Here is a 19647-nt window from a genome sequence, read left to right as displayed (position 1 = left end):
AGGGCTGCCCAACCGAGTTCCTGGAGATCTATCATCCTGTAGGTTTTAACTGCTACCCTAATTAGGTCATACCTCACTCTACTAATTAGCAGCTCTGGTAAACGCCTGTAATTTATGTAGCTGCTGGACCGAGTGCCTCTCTGGTTCTTGTCTGTACGGTACATCCGTGTCCAACATACCCAAATGGTTTGCGTTACAATAACTGCATCAACGGGAAAATATGTGACAAATCATTTAAAGGGATAGTTCTTCTTTGGAGTTACGTGAAGCACGTTGTCTTGCTTTAGACCACAAACCACTGAATGGCCGTATACCAGCCATTGTAAAGCGGACAGGTCACCAGAAACGTCTGTGCCAACTGAAACAATCTGGCCAATTCAAATCAGACATTAAAATTGAAATATCATTTTAAAAACAAACAGAACATTGACAGCACCTTTAATGATGCTGCACTGTGCTCCCACGCCAGATTTTGTGCAGTCTTTTTGGTCCGGCGTATCAATGGTTGGTCTACAGGACTGGTGAACGACAGCAAGCCAGCTACAAAACAGGAGTCCGACCGAGATGCAGTCCACGAGAAGATGAAACGAGTCACGTAGTGATAGCCACCAAGGAGCCCCATTCTCGTACAAAACTAAAACTGTCTGCCAGGCCACCAGTCCAGCTGCACAGCCTTTGCTCTAAATAACAGCCCTTACACAGCATTGATAGTTGGTGGGGTTCATCGCTGTTAACCAAGAACTACTGCTTTGGCTGGACGCTAACACAACTATGTTCCCATTTTGCAGCGTGTTTGAGATACAAATTAAAACTTGTTTTAAAACGTGTTTGTTGGTTCAGTTGAACACAAAGGCACGCTGTCCGTAAGAACAACACCAACAACAAAACATTTTCTTGAAACTCATCCGGGAGACGGAGTACTGCCACCTTGTAACGTAAAGAAGGTATCTCTCGGCCACTGATTGGTTGCTTTTGCGCTTACGGTCAGTGGGGGCAGTCGCGTGCACACATAACGGGGGTCTCTTTGGTCTTTGTGCAGCTTGGCGCGTGAAAGAATTTATTTGCAGTTTAGGGTAACTTTTTAGTCGTGTTGTTTTTAGGTTTTCTACTGTACAAAAACGTTTTATTTTTAAAAACAGAACTAATTTGACACGTATAAAATAGCTCGTTGTATACGGACCGACAGAGTCCGAAAATCAGAAAACTAACTCGCTAGCTAAGAAGAATAACCGCCATACATACACAAGATGGAAATGGAGAAAAGAATCAACTTGGAGCTGCGGAACAGGAAACCAGCTGAGGTAAGTTCAGTCGTAAGCGAAGTGCGTACTTTGGCGAGCTAACTTATTTGTAATCATTATAAAAATACTTAATGTCTTGTTATTCGCTTGGATCACGTTCTTAGCTGCAAGCAGGCTAACTTTTTGAAATCAGCGCGGAGCTGCAGGCAGTTGAGAGGAGGCACATGCTTTGAGTTTGTACATTTAAATAGCTAGCCAGTTGGCTCGTCGTAGCCATTTTCTGCGGCAACACAATGTATAATCGTGTGAAAAACCACAGTTCAGTGGTTATAACCCTGAGCTCACCTAGGTGTGCCTGGTGACATGCGTGTATTTTTCGTGAAATTAAGTCTTGGCTAACTAAAAAAAAAAAAACCTAGGAAGTTATGAAGATGCGGCTTTAAGAGGCTATCGTTAAGTTGGCTAGCTAAATAACTAGAACTGTGCAACACTTGTGTGGTTCTGTTGTCCAGTTTTTGTAAGGGTAGGGTAACCGTGAACTTAGTTTGCTAACTAGACAACTATGCATCTTGTATGTTAGTTAGCTATCCACCTGACTAACGATAGTTAACGTGAAATTGTTAATGTTTTTACTACTTTGTTACTGTGGTTCTTAATGCTAACGTTAGGTTTCGGTTTAACTTAGTTCAATAAAAAATATTGTTGGTATAGTTTTAATATGAAATGGGAGTAACCGGATATTTCCCCAAAAGTGCTTAATCGATAGACCGAGTTAACTAGGAGGCTAATGGTTAACATGAGTATTCGCCATTGGTTAGTGTTAACCAGCCAATCCCCTGACTTCGTCGTACAGTCTTGATTCGTCAGCTGGCTAGCTGCGTCGTTATTATGAGTTGTATTAGGGATTCGTTAGCCATCAGCTGCAGAGCTTTTTTTAAATCATAGATATGGAAGTTATGAACGTTTGCTGTACTACACTAGAATCCCAATTTGTTGTCGTGCATTTTCCAGTTGAATTGTTTCTGATTTTGTGTCTGAGTACTGCTAGTACTACATTCGAAAAAAACTGCTATAGCTAATTGCCTGTGATGCGTGGATCCATTTGTAGATAAACAACAAAAGTCTAGAAAATGCTTCGCTGTACATTTATAATTTAAGTTGAACATTTGGCATTAATCTATGTGCTACAACTGTTCATTCCGTTTGTCTTGTTTTACTGTATCAATTAGTCTGTCCCCCTGTATGTGAAAAAGTAGTATGGCGTGTAACCATAGACCGTATAAAAATAGCTTGTAACGAAAGACAAATTGCAGAGGAATCTGACGGTGTTTATCTAATTACCGTTCTTAGGTAAAGGAACTGGTATTGGACAACTGTCGTTCTGATGATGGCAAGATTCTTGGTCTCACCGCCGAATTCGAAAATCTGGAATTTCTGAGCATGATCAACGTCAATCTGGTTTCACTCGACAACTTGCCCAAACTTCCCAAACTTCGCAAGGTAGGCTGATGTTCCACACCTGACTGTTGTATCAGTGTAGCCTCTTCTGCGTGGATATTCGGTATTTTGTAAAGGTACATTTTGGGCATTAGTGTATGAAAAAAAAAACATTTAATATTTTAACTGGCAATATATTAGCTGTTTATTATTGACTTCTGATCATAAGTGTAGATGTTTGAGGAGCAGCACCACCGGGCTGTCCAGAGATCAGGTCCCAGTTCCTTTTCCTTGTTAATTTTCTTTCCCTCTGGCCAGTGTCCCATGATCGATGCAGACTTCCTGTCCTCTCCACCCTCCCCTTCCCCCTCCCACCCTCTTAAACATCTCCCAAAATGGCCTCCGCAGCTCGAGCTGAGCGACAACCGCGTGTCGGGGGGGCTGGAGGCCCTCGCGGAGAAGACGCCCAGCCTGACCCACCTGAACCTCAGCGGCAACAAGATCAAGGACCTCGGGACCCTGGAGCCCCTGGTAAAGATCCGATCTCCGTGGAAACGGCGGAATTCCGGCACACGGGGGCGGGCTGGCTGGGCGAAAACGCCGCAGTGCCCTGCGTGCGTGCGGCGTGCTGTGCAACGTTCATACACGCTGCGGAATGTGCTTGTGTGCTGCAGGACATGCGTACGTGCTGCGGAACATGTGCGCTGTATGATAATAATCATAGTAAAATAACTAATTCCAGTAATACTTGGGGATACATGGAAGAAAATTAGTTAACATTAGTTAAGGCTCCCGAAACTCCAGTCTTCTACATTTAGCAGATTCTCTTATCTGGAGTGACCTGCACAGGTTCTGTTCTTTACGTACGATCCGTTCATATGGCTGGGAAACATTTAGCTGAAACCGCTCGGTAGCTTACTCACAGGTACCACTGCAGTTCCCCTGCCTGGGATTCGAACCCGCAACCTCCATTGCAATCCCAGTTCCCTGACCGTTTTGCTGCACTGCCACCGTAATAAATGGTTACCCTCGGTGTTGGAAGCGATGGCTGTCGATGCTCGGACGCCTGATAGGGGGCGGTGTTGAGACAGGTGTAGTGCCAGAGACCGAAACGGAAAACAATGCTCTGAATTATTATTTTTTTAAACTCATTTGTGCGCGAATGCAGTTATGCTGTTTTTCTTCATGGTCTCGGAATGGACTGAATTAAGTCAGATGTGAACATTAAAAGCCAACTGTTTAAAAAAAAAAAAAAAAAAAAATTTTTTTTTAGTGGGAATCTCTTAACGCACAATAGAATGTGTTTTTATTGCATCCATGTCACATTTTAACATACAATTTACCTGAAGACAAGCGTTTGTGTATATTTATCTTTGTGGTAATTTTTCATTTGGTCACATACACTTTACTAGAAAAATATTTTTCTCTCTTCTCCCAAACCAACAAGCGTCAGAAATTGAAATTCTCGTTCCCCCAAAAAAAAAAACGTGTGCGAGTTGCTTGCTGAGCCTCCCCTTCTCCCCCGCGTGTGCCCGTGCAGAAGAAGCTGGCGATGCTGAGCAGCGTTGACCTGTTTAACTGCGAGGTCACCATGCTGCTGGACTACAGGGACAGCGTGCTGGACCTCCTCCCGCAGATCACCTACCTGGACGGGTTCGACGCTGACGACCAGGAGGCCTTGGACTCCGACCACTCGGGCCTGGAGGACGAGCTGGACGACGAGGGTGAGGAGGTGGTGGTGGGGGGGGGGGCGTGCCCTTTGTTTTGCAGGGTTTCTCGGTCCTTGAGGGTCTGTAAATCAGGAAAAACGTAGATAGTCTCTCTCTGAGATTTGATCAGATTTTGCCTTTCTTTTGTGGTGACTGTGTTCGCTTGTCTTAGCGTCTCATGGGATTTCTTTCAGTATTAGTCTGACTGATAGCTTTATTTAGGTTTTATTTATTTATTTATTTTATTTTTTTACAGAAGATGGTGAGAGTGGCGGTGAGGATGAAGATGAGGATGAGCTGGATGTGGAGGATGAAGATGATGACGATGAAGAGGTTGACGTGGAGGATGACGTAAGTTGAGTTTTCCTATAAAACTGGCCTTGACGTGGGGGGAAAGGGTTGTGCAGTGCTTGGAACAGAATCGAATATCAAAGCCAGGGAATCAATTTTAACCCTTTGAAGAGCAGACTTTTTGGAATGTTTTTTCAACATTCTAAAGTCGGTGTTCAAGAACTCCACTGCTTTCAATTACCAGTAGTGACTCTGACACCTGATACATCAGCTAAGATGCAACAGTTAAGGACATTTATAATCACATATTTGTGATCTTACTCCTTAAAGGGTTAAGATGAATATGCACTTCAAGAAAAATGCGCTTTCGGTTTTTTTTTTGGTTTGTTTTTTTGTTTTTTGACAGAACTGGGATCGTAACCCCGCTGTCTGCTTATGGGGCTCACCACCCCAGGGTGTCTGCAAAGCACTGTGTTAGTCGAGCGCGTGGTTTTTAGAACGGGGATACAGAGCTTTAAATATGCATGCCTGCGTTCTTTGACCTGAAAGGAGACCCTTTGAGAGGATCTGGTCATCAGTTGTGTGTGTGTGTGTGTGTGTGTGTGTGTCTGCATCATCAGGAGGAAGATGAGGAAGATGAAGGTGGGGACAGTGACGAGGTGGATGATGAGGATGATGACGATGAAGGTTTGTGCCCGTGTCTCGTGTCTTTTGTTCCCCCCCTGTCTTTGCTCCCATTAGCTCGAATGTACAGTGGAGAAACAGGAGATCACCGTCACAGGGTCAGCTGTAACGAACACCTGCAGTGCTAGGAACTCAGAGACCTCTCGAGATCACTGAACAGATTAGGCAGAGAGCACAAGCAAACGTAGTCCAGTGTGTGGAGAAAATGACAGAAGTTTGATAAATCATTTATATAGTCATGTTGGATCAGTACTCTTTTGAGAGTGGGTTTTATCAAAACTTTTGGCTTTGGTGGCCAGGCATGATTAAATTAATCACTTTTCTCTTGGGTATTTGGACTATTTTTGTTGATCTCCCTGACCACTTTATTTTGCCATTAATCGAATGGAAATGGGGAAATTGGGCGTGATGTAATGCGTGTAATAGCAGTTTGATCTTCAGTGCTCCCACTGGTGGCAGTGTGCAAAAAAAAAAAAAATTAGCACTAACGTGACTCTGGCATTATAAATAAATAAAATGTCCTTTTTCATACATACTCATTCTTGCGGTCCTGTAGGTTTTCACTCCAACCCTAACGAAGCACAGCTCATTCAGCAGCTAGAGATCTCATTGAGCTGCTAATTAGAAGGGTCAGGTGTGGCAAATTAGGGTTGAAATGGAGCCCTACAGGGGTATATCTCCTGGAACAGGGTTGGGCTATCTCTGATGTGGGACAGTTCTAGGTCTAGGCCCAGTGCTGTTTCCTATACTCTTGTTGCAGGCAGTTACCTGTAAGTTGTTATAAATAAATGTGTGGTAAAGGCATTGATGTAAATGTCGTGTCCTGCTCCTTAAGTTTGCTGTCCAGAAAGCCATGGAGAGAAGAGGAAGAGGGAGCAAGAGGATGAAGATGACGACGACGATGAAGATGATGAGGACGATGAATAAGATCCGGCAGACTGGCAAAGTGCCGTCTGCGTGGGCCCCCGCTGATCTTTCTGGGCTGGGGGGGGCACATCAAAGACTGGAGGTGCTTCGCTGCAGAGTTTGTGGGGAGGGGGGGTGGGATGTTTTTTAACTTGGGAGGGGGGAGGGGGGTGGGGGTAGGGCATGGCAAGGTTTATTAATCAGCAAGCTTGAAATGATCCTGTTTCTCTCTCCACCGCCCCCACCCACCCCCTCAAGCCAAAACTCCAGCCACTAACCTTTGCTCTTTTGAAGGCCAGTTAACTCGAATTGTCACCTGTTGATTCATTCCAGACCATTTCGTCCACACTGTCTGCCTGCTGTTATTGCCTTGCCCTCCTGTCTCAGTGACGTACACGCGCGTGTGGCTAACTGCGCATGTGTGGGGCTAACTGTGCGCGCGCATGGCTAACTGCGTGCGTGCGGCTAAATGCACACCGTGTGGCTAACTGCGCGCGCATGGCTAACTGCGTGCGTGCGGCTAAATGCACACCGTGTGGCTAAATGTGCACCATGTGGCTAACTGTGCGCGCGTGGCTAAATGCACACCGTGTGGCTAAATGTGCACCATGTGGCTAACTGTGCGCGCGTGGCTAAATGTGCACCATGTGGCTAACTGTGCCCACGCGTGGCTAAATGTGCACCATGTGGCTAACTGTGCCCACGCGTGGCTAAATGTGCACCATGTGGCTAACTGTGCCCACGCGTGGCTAAATGTGCACCATGTGGCTAACTGTGCCCACGCGTGGCTAAATGCGCACCATGTGGCTAACTGTGTGCGCACGTGGCTAAATGCGCACCGTGTGAGCGGAAGCATGCTACATCCTTTTAGCACCTGCAGTTTCCCACGGTCCGCGTGTACTCACTATTCTCTCAGAGTGTGAGTGTGTGTGCGCGTGAGTGTGTGTGTGTGTTGGGGGGGGGGGGGGGGGGTGTTGGTTGGTGTGTAACTGTAAGCTGTGAACTGACATGGAGGGGGCTGACACCGTTTAAGCTTGTTAAGGATATTTTCAATAATTCCAGATGTTTCCGACGCCGTTCTGGCTTTCCAATGCCAGGCATCTCTGGGGGGGGGGGGGGGGGGGTGTTTTCTTGTTTTGGACCACAAACCGTTGAATGCCCTGATGACCACGCCTGCTTCACAATGGTGGCTATAAGAAACCTTGTATAAGTATCTCAAACATCCTTCTGTCACACACAAAAACAGTTTTGGTCGATCAAAAAAAAAACTCCGGAAAATGAACAATCCTTTGAAACCTGTATTTTACTCTGAGAGAATGGGACCAAGCACAGAAATGTACATAAATACACTGTATAGATTTGTAACACTGTCATTTTTATTTTTAAAAAGAATCGCCATTCTACACTGGTTTTAACAGTTTGTAGTCTTAATTTGTCTCATTAAACTATCAAATATGACGAATATTGTTTCTGATTTGATCTTGTCCGTTAATTTCTGTAGCGTAACGAGCCATTTTGCAATACTGTGCACTCACTCACGGACGACCTTTGAGGGACGTTTTGTGGGTGGCACGCGCATGTGGTCCCACCGCCAGCTAAAACGTGTCTGCGGAAGTGAGTTGCGCCGTGGGTCTGGACGGTTCCGTGCTTGTTGCTTCTGCTCTTAGGAGAGAAATGCTGCATCGGAAATGCTCTTTGGCACAGAAGCTATTTTACCGAGCAGGTGTGGGCAGCCCTGGTCATGTTTCTGGCTTTCATTCCTTCCAAGTTTGAGCGCAAGGGTTTGATTACTTAGAGCCTGAATACGTTTAGCACAACGGGTCTCGTTCACGACGCGTGCGTACGATCACATTTGATCGTAAAGTGCGTGTAAGAACGTTTCCAAGAACATTTCGGCATTTGTTTTGTTTTTGTTTTTTTTTTCTTATCTGTGTCTGTTCATGGCTGTTGCCTTATGCATTCCCAATCACTTAAACATGACTGCGCATAAAATTTACAAACAGCCTTCAGCTCATACACCCGGGTATTGTAGAATTACTGAAATAATGACTTAAATGGTAATGCAAATGCGATTCCATCGTCCGAGTCTCCCCGTCTCGTACATGCGTGTTAATTTGACGATATGCTGGAATATCGCGAACCTTAATTGGTATCCGATCATCTCATCGCAGCGTGTCGTCTCGGGTCGGCGGGCCTGTCCAGCAAGTGTGGCCACGGAAACCGAGGAACAGGGACAATGGAGACTCGGCTGAACTGCAGGCTTACAAACCTGACCGCAGGCCTCCTGGTCCCTGTGAGCAGATTCTGTTTAAGTCTGTGGATTACACTTCAATGCATCTCGCTGTTCTATTCTTTGCAAATATCTTTGCTTAAAAGTCGAGGAGGGCCATTGCAGACCTGCTTCCTGCTTCAGCTCTTAATCAAGTGTAAGGTCGTGAACTGACGGTAGTGTCACCAGGGCGCACGCTGCGTTGCCATGACTCCCCCTCCAAGGAACGGCCCTTTTTCCCCAACCAGTTGTGTCGCTTGGGAGAACGCTGCCTGCCCCCCCCCCCCCCCCCCCCCCAACCTGTAACTCTGAGTAGCGTGCTGCTTTGGGGGCGTGGCACCTTTTGGATGCCTGAGAAGATCCCGTCTTTCGAGACGGGCACGAATGGAGAGAGAAGATCCCATCTTTCGACGCGGGGACGCGCGATCGAGCGAGCGATTGTGTGAGTCACGGCTATGGCAGCACAGAAAGTGGGAGGACTGGCGTGGCAGGTGAACCTGGTGTACTTTCAGATTCTTTCTTGAGAGGGAAAAACCTTTCCAGAGAAAAACACGTAGTAATAAACCAGCCAGTTAGCTGGTCTGTTAGACTAGGGCAGGGGTGTCAAACTGAATCCCAAGGGGGTAGTGGTGTCTTTGGGTTTTTGCGTTTTCCCTTCAAATCAGCTGCCAGTTAAGGCCTTGAGAACAAGGTGTGCAGATCCCTTAGCCAAGCAATGACTTAAATGACACACTTGTGCCGAGAAGAGCCCAAAAAGCAGCAGACGCTGTGGTTCTCCAGGACTGGGGGAGTTCGATACCTGTGGATAAGGGGAAAGGGAACATGCTATATTTCTCCTTGGGTCAATTAGAATGGCACAAAAAAAAGTTTTTAAAGGAAAACCTCTGTTGAAGGGGTGGTAGTGTAGTATAACTGGTCTTAAAAAAAACCTTAAAAAATCGCTGGTTTGATTCCCGGGTAGGACACTGCCGTTGTACCCTTTGAGCAAGGTACTTAACCTGCATTGCTTCAGTATATATCCAGCAGTATAAATGGATGCAATTAAATACTATGTAAAACGTTGTGTGAGTCGCTCTGGATAAGAGCGTCTGCTAAACGCCTGTAATGTGCATGGTGTTAGATCAGCTTTTACCATATTCCTGCTGATCTATAATCTTAACATACAAAGAGTGGCTATGCATGTGGGGTGGCGCGGGGCATTAGGAACAATTCCAAGGGCCTTCACTGACAGGGGCAACCCAAAAAATTGTGCTGTAATTGTGAAGTTCGAGTGTGGTCTTGGGTGGCAGGGCGAAACGTGAGATCTCTTCCTGGGGCTTGAAATCTGGCGGTATCCCTGCATACGAAGGAAATCATCTGGTAATTTCCGGTTAATTACAGCTTCCTAAACGTGTTTAATTATCCTGCGTAGACCACCAAACTTGTTTGAAACGGAACAGCTGTCCCCATAATGCTGCAGATTTTGAACTGCCACTCAGGTAAACTCGGGGTTTACACGGCAGACTTAAGGTTATTAATAATAAACGCCCCCCGATGTCGCTTGGAACCCCCACTGAGAGGCCAGTCGCGTTATTTACGACACGTTTTCACAGAGAGAAAGAACGGGTAGACTTTTTTTGTGGGTGCGATGGAGCAGGACCCACAAGTTCCGCTGGATCCGAATCAGACCAGTTGGGCTGGTCTTAATTCTGTCCACGCTCCCCTCAGTTCGTCTTCATTAAGCCATTCCTTCACTCATTCTCCCTTCTTTTTTAAATTTCTGTTTACATTCTGTCGCCGTTAGCGTGAAAAAACCCCATCTTTTGAAAAACATTCCATTCAATTTTCACACTGCCTGCTTCCTGAAATGCTTGCGCACATAGTTCTATTGGTAGGATATTACAAATAGGTTACATGTTTCATCGTACGCTCCTACGACGCCATGTAGGGGCTTGCGGGTAATAAAAGAGCAGAAGTCAAAAACGAAAGTAGCCTATAAATGTTCCACCCAAACTCAGTGCTGTCAATTTTGTTTACCTGACAAAAGCATGATGTCCGGAGAATGAGCGAGTGTTGTCATACGATTGTGTGGACCTGTATTGCGCACAGCTAGCCTGACTGAGCCAGGACTTCTAGAATGCGTAAAAGGACACAATGAGGAAGCACGCAAGGCTAAATAATTCTATTGCTTTGCTGAAACGCATGCCAGATACGTCGGTCGATAAGTTTATCACAGACAGTGCTCACCATATTCTAGATATCCTGTAACAAACAACGTAGAGAGTATGCGCTTCGCTTGTCCAGTCAAGTTTTCTGGCGACGTTAAACGACGATATACATACAGTCTACATACAGTAGTCTGTTTAATAATATCTATGACCCAGTCGCCTACATTAGCTGCGGCAGCCGATGTTAAAAGTTTTCAAATAAATATTGACAGCAACGAAAACTTTTTTTTTTTTTTTAACTGATGGGGAGAAACGATTCTCGCCGGGAAGCGCACGGCGCGTGGCTACGGGTGCCAGCTTGCTTACTGATGACGGCGCGAGAGCTTCTCACGCAGCTTGTGGAATGGTTGAGAAGTACGCGAATAATGCCCATTTAGCCTTTTTGGAGAAGGCGGTATTGGGCTGGAAGGGTAGGCCAACTATTCATTTTTTATCAGTGCTAATGCGAAATTCTCACTTGGCTGGTTACAATACCAGTTGAACAAAGAATGTGACAGTTCATTCTCAGATTCGGCTGTTGCTTCTTGACAGCTCAAACACACCGAGCGTGATGTCATGTGCTGAGACCCGTGTAACTGGACAGGGAACATTTCTCTCGAGCCTACTTAAATCTACCGGCCACTTGCACTTGAAGCGATAGTTCCTCGTATTCCTGACAGGAGGGTATGTAAATGTTAGACAGTTATTTTGTTTAGGCTACATGTGTTTTTTTTCGATATTGGTTATGCTATGTTTGTTCCTTAGCCTAGCCTACTTTAACGGATTTGTGGTCACAGGTGTATTTGATGCTATTTTGCTTTGCCATTTCTCGTTGGAAAAAATTACCCGTTCTTAATGTATCTGATACTAATGCAAACCCGGCGTCATGCTTCGTTTGTTCATTTAAACACAAAGACGATTCTGTTGATTGACGTTTGAAGCGAAGCGTCATTTCTAAACAAAAAAGACTTTTTTTTAATCGTAATAGTCCACTACAATGTTGCCATTTTATTTTTACTATTAACGTCATCCAAATTTTAGCTCATACACTTCACTGTGTGCTTATTATGGCACAAGAAATAGGCTGGGAAAACTCGTTTAACTGCTTTTCAGATTTTACTGAAAACTGCAATCTTACTTTTGTATTTAACTCCGTTTTACTTTTCTACACCTTCCCCTCTGTCCTCCTCAGGATTCCGCACAGAAGCGTAGTCATGGCAGGAATGTTTGCCTACGAGAGCTCGGAGGTGGACTGGTGCGAGGACAACTACAAGCACTCAGAAAACGTGGTGGAATATTTTAACACGGTAAGGACACTGTCCGCATTGCGCATCCCACAGCTATAGCGTTGACCAGACCAGGGAATACTTCATATTTGTGTATGCAGTGCAGGCAGTGAGCATATAACTAGAGATGTCATTATGTTGTCCCTACCCGGATCAATAAATCAGAAGAGAAAAATGGGCCCCTGTGTTTGTATCACAACTAAAAGTTACATTGCTTGTATAGATAATCTTCAGATATAATCTGATCCACTCTAATGTGGTGACAGTCCGATTAGTGCATATGCTAGATACCTGCAATTATATCATGGTAGGGTCAAATTAGATTAAATGTAGTGACAGGCCAAACTTATGCTTATTTGGCGACAGTTCGTACTGAAATATTTTTTTCTCATAATCATGGAAATATGACATCCTTCTTTGCTTTTTGTTTTGTCTAAATGGAGCCCCCTAGTGGCAGAACTAAGAAACACAATCTGCTTTTCAGCGTGATTCCGACAGTCAGTGCTAGAAGTACCAGAATTAACGGCCAGAATTCAGTTTGAAATGAATGTGGAAGCCAGACAGTCAGGGACAACAAACCGTCTGCGAGAGTGACGTGTATAACCGGGGAAGGAGCGCGGAGAGACGGTCTCTGACTGTGCAGCACAGTCTTTCACAGCGGACCTGGGCCAAATAATTATCTGAAATACTTTAACCAATTAGCCACCGGTAAAAGTCCTCCTTTCGCTGAAGATTCTCAGGGACCCGCAGGAGTGTTTTCAAATTTTACCGACGACATCTAAAGGGTTAAAGTATTTCGGATACTTTTTTAAAATCCCAGATCTGACGCATATAAGCAGGGCTTTGCAAACCTTTCCGATCCAGGGACCCGCACCCAGACTCTAATGCACCCCAGGGGCAGTTAAAAATGGTTATATATATGTTTATATGTATGACGTGGGGTGGTTAGATTGAACAAGGACTCCCTGTTGAAAACCCAGGATGTATGCAAACACAAAATTCCCTGCTTTCAGACGCACAGATAGCCACCCAGTTGCTTGCACAATCCTCTCGCAAACGCTGATGACATTCACACTTTAAAAAAAATTATTTTTATTATTTTTTTAAAACAAAAATAACACGTACGTCGATTAGCGGTGAGGTGACGCCGCGTTTCGCGTCTCCCTCGTCTTCCCCCAGATGAGCAGCTTCGTCTTCTTCGTGGTCTCCCCCATCATGCTCTACCTGTTCCACCCCTACGCCCGGGAGCGGAACCTGGCCGTGCACCTGGTCTGGCTCCTGATGATATTTGTGGGTGAGTCTTCGCCACGCCCGTCGCGTCTTAAAATTACGCGGTCGCCCCCGAGGCCGCGTTCATAAAACATTCACGCGGTGCCGAGTTAGCCGGCTGTGCGCGCGTTTCGAGATTAAAAACGGCCTTTTGTGCGCGGGGGAACAAAAGAGCGACCTTTTGCGGGGCGACTCTTAAAGACGGCCTCCGAAAAGGCATCGTGTGACGTCCGGCCCACAGCCTTGTGTCGGTTTCCCATCAATAAGACAGCAGGTGTTAACTAAGGGACAAAGGCCTTAAAAGTTTTATGAATCCCAACACCCTTGTCGGAGCATTTACCGGTTTCAGTAACATGATTAGGGGAAGAGTGTCAGAAAGCTGCTCTTCCTCCCACTCATCCCCACTCATCTCTCCTTCTTCTCTTCCTCTGTCCCTGTGTCTCTGCCGTCTCTCTCCAGGTCTGTTCTCCATGTACTTCCACATGACGCTGAGCTACATGGGGCAGATGCTGGATGAGATCTCCATCCTGTGGGTGCTGGCCATTGGCTATGCCCTCTGGTTCCCACGGAGACATTTTCCCTTCTTCGTCAAGGACAGGTAACCAGGTGTGCGTGCATTTGTGTGTGTGCGTGTGTGAGCGAGTGTGTGTATGTGCGTGCATGTGTGCGCGAGTCCGTGTGCGTGTATGTGTGTGTGTGTGTGTGTGTGGCTCTCCTACACCACCCCACTCCCACCCCCACCCCCCCCCCCCCCCCCCCAACCCTGACCAGGAATAAGCAGGTTAGATAATGGATTCATGGATGGATGGAACCTCCTCTAAAGGGGGGTTTGATGAATGAAAATTAATTCTGTCTCTCTCTCTCGCTCTCAGGACGACCTTCTCCAGGATGGTCCTTGCCATCACCGTGGTTACCACCCTGTCTTCCTTCATCAGGCCCACCGCCAACGCCTACGCCCTCAACTGCTTCGCCCTTCACATCCTGTACTCCCTGGGCCTAGAGATGCGCAGGTACGCACCACTGACCTGGGGTCAGTTCACTGGCCGTTCATAGTTGGTAAGGGTGGGACACGGGGGGGGCTGGGACACACGGACAAGGGGGCCAGCAGACCCTGACGGTGCCTTTACCCCCCCTGCAGCTGCACGGACCAGCGGGCCCTGCGTCTGGCCCAGGCCTCGGTGGGCCTGTGGGTGCTGGCCATCTCCTGCTGGATCAGCGACCGATTCGGCTGCAGCGTCTGGCAGAAACTCAACTTCTGCTACCTGCACGGGATCTGGTGAGAGACGGAGGGAGGGAAAGAGAGGGAGGGAGGGAGGGAAACAGAGGGAGGGAGGGAGGGAGGAACAGAGGAAGCGAGGGAGGGACGGAGGGAGAGAGGAAGGGAGGTTGGAGGGAGAGAGGGACAGAGAGGATGAAGGGAGAGGGAGGGAGGGATGGAAGGATAGAGAGAGGAGAGAGGGAGGGACAGAGTAAGGGAGGGAGAGCGGGAGGGAGGATAGAGGGAGAGGAAGGGTGGGATGGAAGGAGGGAGAGAGGGAGAGGAGTTTGGGGTACGAGGTAGAAGGAAGTCTTAGGCCTCATCCGGACACATTGAAATAGTCCAATCCACACAGGCTCATAGCTAAGTGTTTATTAAATGGCTGTTATTGGCTGGGTGGGTTGTCCGTCATGCAGGTTTTGGTCATAGTTCAGGCAGCGTCTGTGATAATCTTATAATTGGTGCAGCTCTGCAGCAGTGTAACATGGAAATGCATGAGTCTATGGAATTACTTAACCCATGTCCCGCAGCATGAACTGGCACTCATAAAACTGCATGTGTGTGTACATGTGTGTGTGTGTGTGTGTGCTGTGTGTGTATCTGTGTGTGTTGTGTGTGTGTCTGTATGTGTGTGTATGTGTGTGTACATGTGTGTGTTGTGTGTGTTGTCTGTGTGTGTGTACCTGTGTGTGTATACGTGTGTGTGTGTGTGTGCGTCTCTGTCTGTGTGTGTACCTGTGTGTGTGTGTGTGTGTGTGCGTCTGTGTGTGTGTGTGTATACGTGTGTGTGTGTGTGTATACATGTGTGTGTGTGTGTGTGTGTACGTTGTCTGTGTGTGTGTACCTGTGTGTGTATACATGTGTGTGTGTGCGTCTGTGTGTGTGTTTGTGTACATGTGTGTGTATACGTGTGTGCGTGCGTGTGTGTGTGTGTACCTGTGTGTGTATACATGCGTATGTGTGTGTGTGCGTGTGTGTTTGTGTGTCTCTGTGTGTGTGTGTGTGTATACATGCGTCTGTGTGTGTGTTTGTGTACATGTGTGTGTATATGTGTGTGTGTGTGTGTGTGTGTGTACCTGTGTGTGTATACATGCGTGTGTGTGTGTGTTGTCTGTGTGTGTATACATGCGTGTGTGTGTGTGTGTGTGTGTGTGTGTGTGTCTCCCCTCTCCCTACAGGCACATCCTGATCGTGGTGGCCACGGCTTACGGCAGCACCCTGGTGGCCTACCTGGACGCCAGCTATGAGATCCCTCACTCTCTGCCCAGCCTGCAGTACTGGCCCCGGGACGACTGGGCCCTGGGCCTGCCGTACATCGCCCTCAGGGGCACCACAAAGACCCGGAAGGGGTGTTAAAAAGGCCCGGAAGGGGTGTTAAAAAGGCCCGGTGCGCTTGTCACTGCCGGGACAGTGAATTAAGGCTTTTATGAGGACACACTTTTTTTTCTTCTTGATACTCAGTTCAGGGGTTTTCATTTATACTACGTATAATTCATGTTTTTTTTTTGGTCTTTTTTTGTTTAGGTCGTTTGAAAATTAGAGATGTGCTGACTGATCAGTTTACATTCCGTAGCATGTCATCCCGTTGTGTGTGTGTGTGTGTGTCTGTGTGTGTGCCTGTAATTTCTTATGTTATTCAAAGACCAGAGAATGTTTTCAAAATTTGTGGATATTTTTGAATTTTTAAAAATATATGCGCAATTCCGTTTTCTACTGGTTGTTTAAAACTTTTTACATTTTTTTACTGGGGTTTTTGTAGCGTTTTTCAGAATGATGTGCAATGCTATGATTTAAGTGAAGAAGTCTTGTTTAAAAAGAAGTCTTGTTCATTTTGCTTGAAGTGTACTTTGATGAACACTGGATCAATGAATTAATGCCTTGAATTTTGTGTGAAAGAAGTTTGAATTGTTTGTGTCTGCTCACAAATGAAGCCAGGTGGCTGTTTTGTCGATCCAGACTCATGGTGCAATGGTGCGATTCGAGTGCATTACCTCAGATAAAGTCACAGGTGCTTATTTCAAAACCAACACAATATCTCTTTCACAGAAGTGCCAGTTGTGTGGTTGTGCTGGGAGCATTTACCCCATTTAAGTGATTTAAAAACAAACATTGCCTCGTCGCACAGCTCTCACACAGATCTGGATTTTTCAAATAAACCATGCAACGATTATTCAATATAGCACAGTTGTATTTTTTTTATTTATTTTTTTATTTCGTCACAAGTTTGAACTGTAAAAACACAGCCCAGAGACTTTACAGCTGAGCCCTGTTTTGTGTGGCCGATATCGATGACCACTCGTTCTGTAATTATCGGTTAAAAGATACTGAGGGTAAATTGAGGGAATTCAACCTCCTGGCTGAAAAATAGGAACTGTTTTCTTTCAATGAAACGGACAATGTATACCACTTTGGGACTCAGGGCTGTGGACATTTGAATGGCCGATGAAATTATTTTGCACATTTTGAAAGCAAACAAATGCACAGCATAAGCAGGCAGTTAAAAGCAGCACGAAGTGAATCCTGTATTTTAGGGGTCTCGTGTGCGTTCACGTTTATCCTACAATATATGTCTTAAAAATGTTTTGTGTGTTGGTACTCCTGGAGCGCGTGTGAATGTGATCAAATTTTCTCAGGTGTTTCAGGGAGCAAATGTTGCCAGTGCACTTCAAGCAAAATACGCTGTTGTCACAGTGCAGTTTCCAAATATGAATGTTTGCTTTTTTTCCTCATTAAAAAATGCACTATAGAATTATAATAAAAAAGTTTTTGGAAGAAAATAGAAGTTTCCCTGATTTCAGTTTTATTTTTTAGAATTGGGAACAAAGTGATTAAAGTGAGAAGGACAAAAGAAACAATATTGGCAGTTTTTAAAATCTGTTTATTAATCAATATTGTTCAGAATATCAAGGCCCTGTTGAGTGGAGTATTAACATGAAACTAAGGAATATGAAAGCAACCCAGCTTGGCACAGACAGAAAATGACGTTAAACATTTGTTTAGGAGACAGCGACATCTAGTGGAAAAATATTAGTATCACTTCTGTACAAATACAGTAGCAAGCACAACTACTTGTATCTCAAAGGACACGCTGAGTGCTGGCCATTCACTTCCTTAGATGAAAGAGATCCGTTTTTTAAAATTAAATTATGACTGCCAGTTTGGCATATCTAAAGCTTTATGTTTCATTATAGTGAGTAGATTGTGTTATTGGGCACTATTTGAGTGGATTCTCATTTATAGTGTAGGATATTACAGGAAATGTTTAGGATGTACTGAATATGTGCAGATTCTATCTAAATATTCTGACAGATGTGGATTTACATAATGTGTTAAATTCAATTCTAGCAGTCTATGCATGGATGTGTTCTGAAATAAAAGCAATACTAGTAATGCATTTTCTTATGAAATGCAGTTATGCTACTTGTCTCTGTGGTAAAGTTGGCATTCGCAAAAATTCAGCTAGCCCATAAGTCACTTGACTGAAAATGTCCGCATATTGTCCCCATATGCAAATGACGATTAGCAGCATATGCATACATTTAAAGTTTTACCAAAGCACATCGGTCCCTGCGGCCGACATTCCTAAATTTGAGCAATTGTCCCCGTCGACAGGTATCATCAAAGAACTGCGAAAGACTAGGTTCTCTTCTCATTTGACCCCGACATGTTCATCCCATCCGGGCGATTTCATTGGTCTGTCAATTATGGGGCGGTGCTAGCAGGCTGGCGATCCCTTGATTGATTTTATGTTTCCTTTCTGGCTTCATTGTGGTTACAATACTGTGCTACTGGTGTTTATTTTGTACTCTCATATGTAATTACTGTTCAATTCCTGGGAGGCTCTTGTTCCTAAGTCCCATATCAAGGACCGTCTTGGACACCCTAAAACAATGTGGATAGATACATCAACACTGTGATGGGTTTGTGTTACGACCTTAACTGTATCCATTCCTTCCTGTTCAGCAGTGTACAAACGTCTGCACAAATTAAAATGAACATGAAAGAAAATGAGCTTTTGCATGACATAGACTTGCTAATGCTGACATGGGATATATTTGAATACTGTCTTCAATAGGGCTGAATTATTACTTTTCCAGTTTCCTGATATAAAGGTTCAGGTTCTCTGTGATGAACGTCAGCATATTTTGAGCTTATCTCCGGCATTTTGGGGATCGCCCAAACCCTGTCCAACCCCCCTCCCCACCCCCCCCCCCCACCCCCCACCCCCAACAAACATGCAAGTTACTTGCAGTGATAATTATATTCACATGATGTCGTTAATAGACAGCGATACTACAGCTGAGAAAGACCTCCACCATATGTGACCCTGTTCTATGTACATTGCCCTTGAGACACAACATATATTACATTACATTACGTACATAGAGCAGATGCTCTTGTCCAGAGTGACTTACGCAAGTTTATGGGAAACATAAGGGCATTGAAGCTAAGGCCAGAGAGAATGTGTAACATTTTTTTTTAGTGCAATTCAGCAACGCCACCTTCCTGAAAGTGGGGTACAGGGCTATGTGAGGTTGAACTAAGCCACTAATCTTGTTATGTTTTCCTATATACAATTATTACACGGATAACGGGACTTAATTCTGTTTGAGTCAAGCACCATATTGCCCTGTGCAGGCCGTGTGGCCTTGGTGACCAGTAGGCTATGAATAAAACATGCGCTCTGAGGCGAAACTTGCAAAGGTAGCAATAACTGTCATCTTTCCACGGCATAAATCAAACCCTTATGCTCGCCTGCAGGCGAAAAAGTTCAGCAGGTGGACCAGAGGCCATCTGAACCAGAGCAGAAGTACCCTTCACCGTTTTGTCTTTGAGAAAAAGAATGAGTCAAATGGATAAAACTACTATTTGCAGGCCTAGCCCTGTGCAATGTCAGCATACCTCCCACTACAGACAGAATAATGAGGAATAGCTATGCACATTTTGAGAAGGCATCTACTTTGTTTACTTATGTGCAATGCAATGCATTTGCTGTTAGTAAATAGTACTTGGAATGGTTGCACTGAATTTAGAAAAAATCTAGCCGCATGAATACAGAGACAATTGCCTATGCAGTATCCTTCTTGGCAAACCAGTTCAAAATCTCTAGT

The 19647-nt window shown here is 45.3% G+C and overlaps 2 protein-coding genes across 3 annotated transcripts; both read left to right on the top strand.

The window, feature by feature from the left end:
- Positions 1-964: 964 nt before the first annotated feature.
- Positions 965-6845, top strand: LOC118225415 (acidic leucine-rich nuclear phosphoprotein 32 family member B-like). 2 transcript variants are annotated; one of them, XM_035413762.1, is made up of 7 exons: positions 965-1301; positions 2592-2741; positions 3087-3209; positions 4219-4402; positions 4644-4738; positions 5299-5365; positions 6198-6844. In XM_035413762.1, exons 1-7 carry the CDS (start codon positions 1248-1250, stop codon positions 6287-6289), a joined length of 765 nt encoding a protein of 254 aa, XP_035269653.1. In that variant the 5' UTR covers positions 965-1247; the 3' UTR covers positions 6290-6844. The 2 variants fall into 2 exon arrangements, with proteins under 2 accessions (XP_035269653.1, XP_035269654.1); XM_035413763.1 differs by lacking the exon at positions 965-1301 and adding an exon at positions 1365-1474 and having other exon boundaries at positions 6198-6845.
- Positions 6846-11067: 4222 nt separating this feature from the next.
- On the top strand, positions 11068-17226 carry acer1 (alkaline ceramidase 1). The gene is made up of 8 exons (XM_035415836.1): positions 11068-11154; positions 11276-11407; positions 11916-12030; positions 13189-13303; positions 13738-13876; positions 14151-14288; positions 14417-14554; positions 15715-17226. Exons 3-8 carry the CDS (start codon positions 11938-11940, stop codon positions 15890-15892), a joined length of 801 nt encoding a protein of 266 aa, XP_035271727.1. The 5' UTR covers positions 11068-11154; positions 11276-11407; positions 11916-11937; the 3' UTR covers positions 15893-17226.
- The last annotated feature ends 2421 nt before the right edge of the window (positions 17227-19647 follow it).

This window comes from Anguilla anguilla, chromosome 4 (genome assembly GCF_013347855.1).
Source record: "Anguilla anguilla isolate fAngAng1 chromosome 4, fAngAng1.pri, whole genome shotgun sequence".
NCBI lineage: Eukaryota > Metazoa > Chordata > Actinopteri > Anguilliformes > Anguillidae > Anguilla > Anguilla anguilla.
The sequence above is the reverse complement of the archived record's forward strand: the minus strand, read 5'-3'. Positions and strand labels throughout refer to the sequence as shown.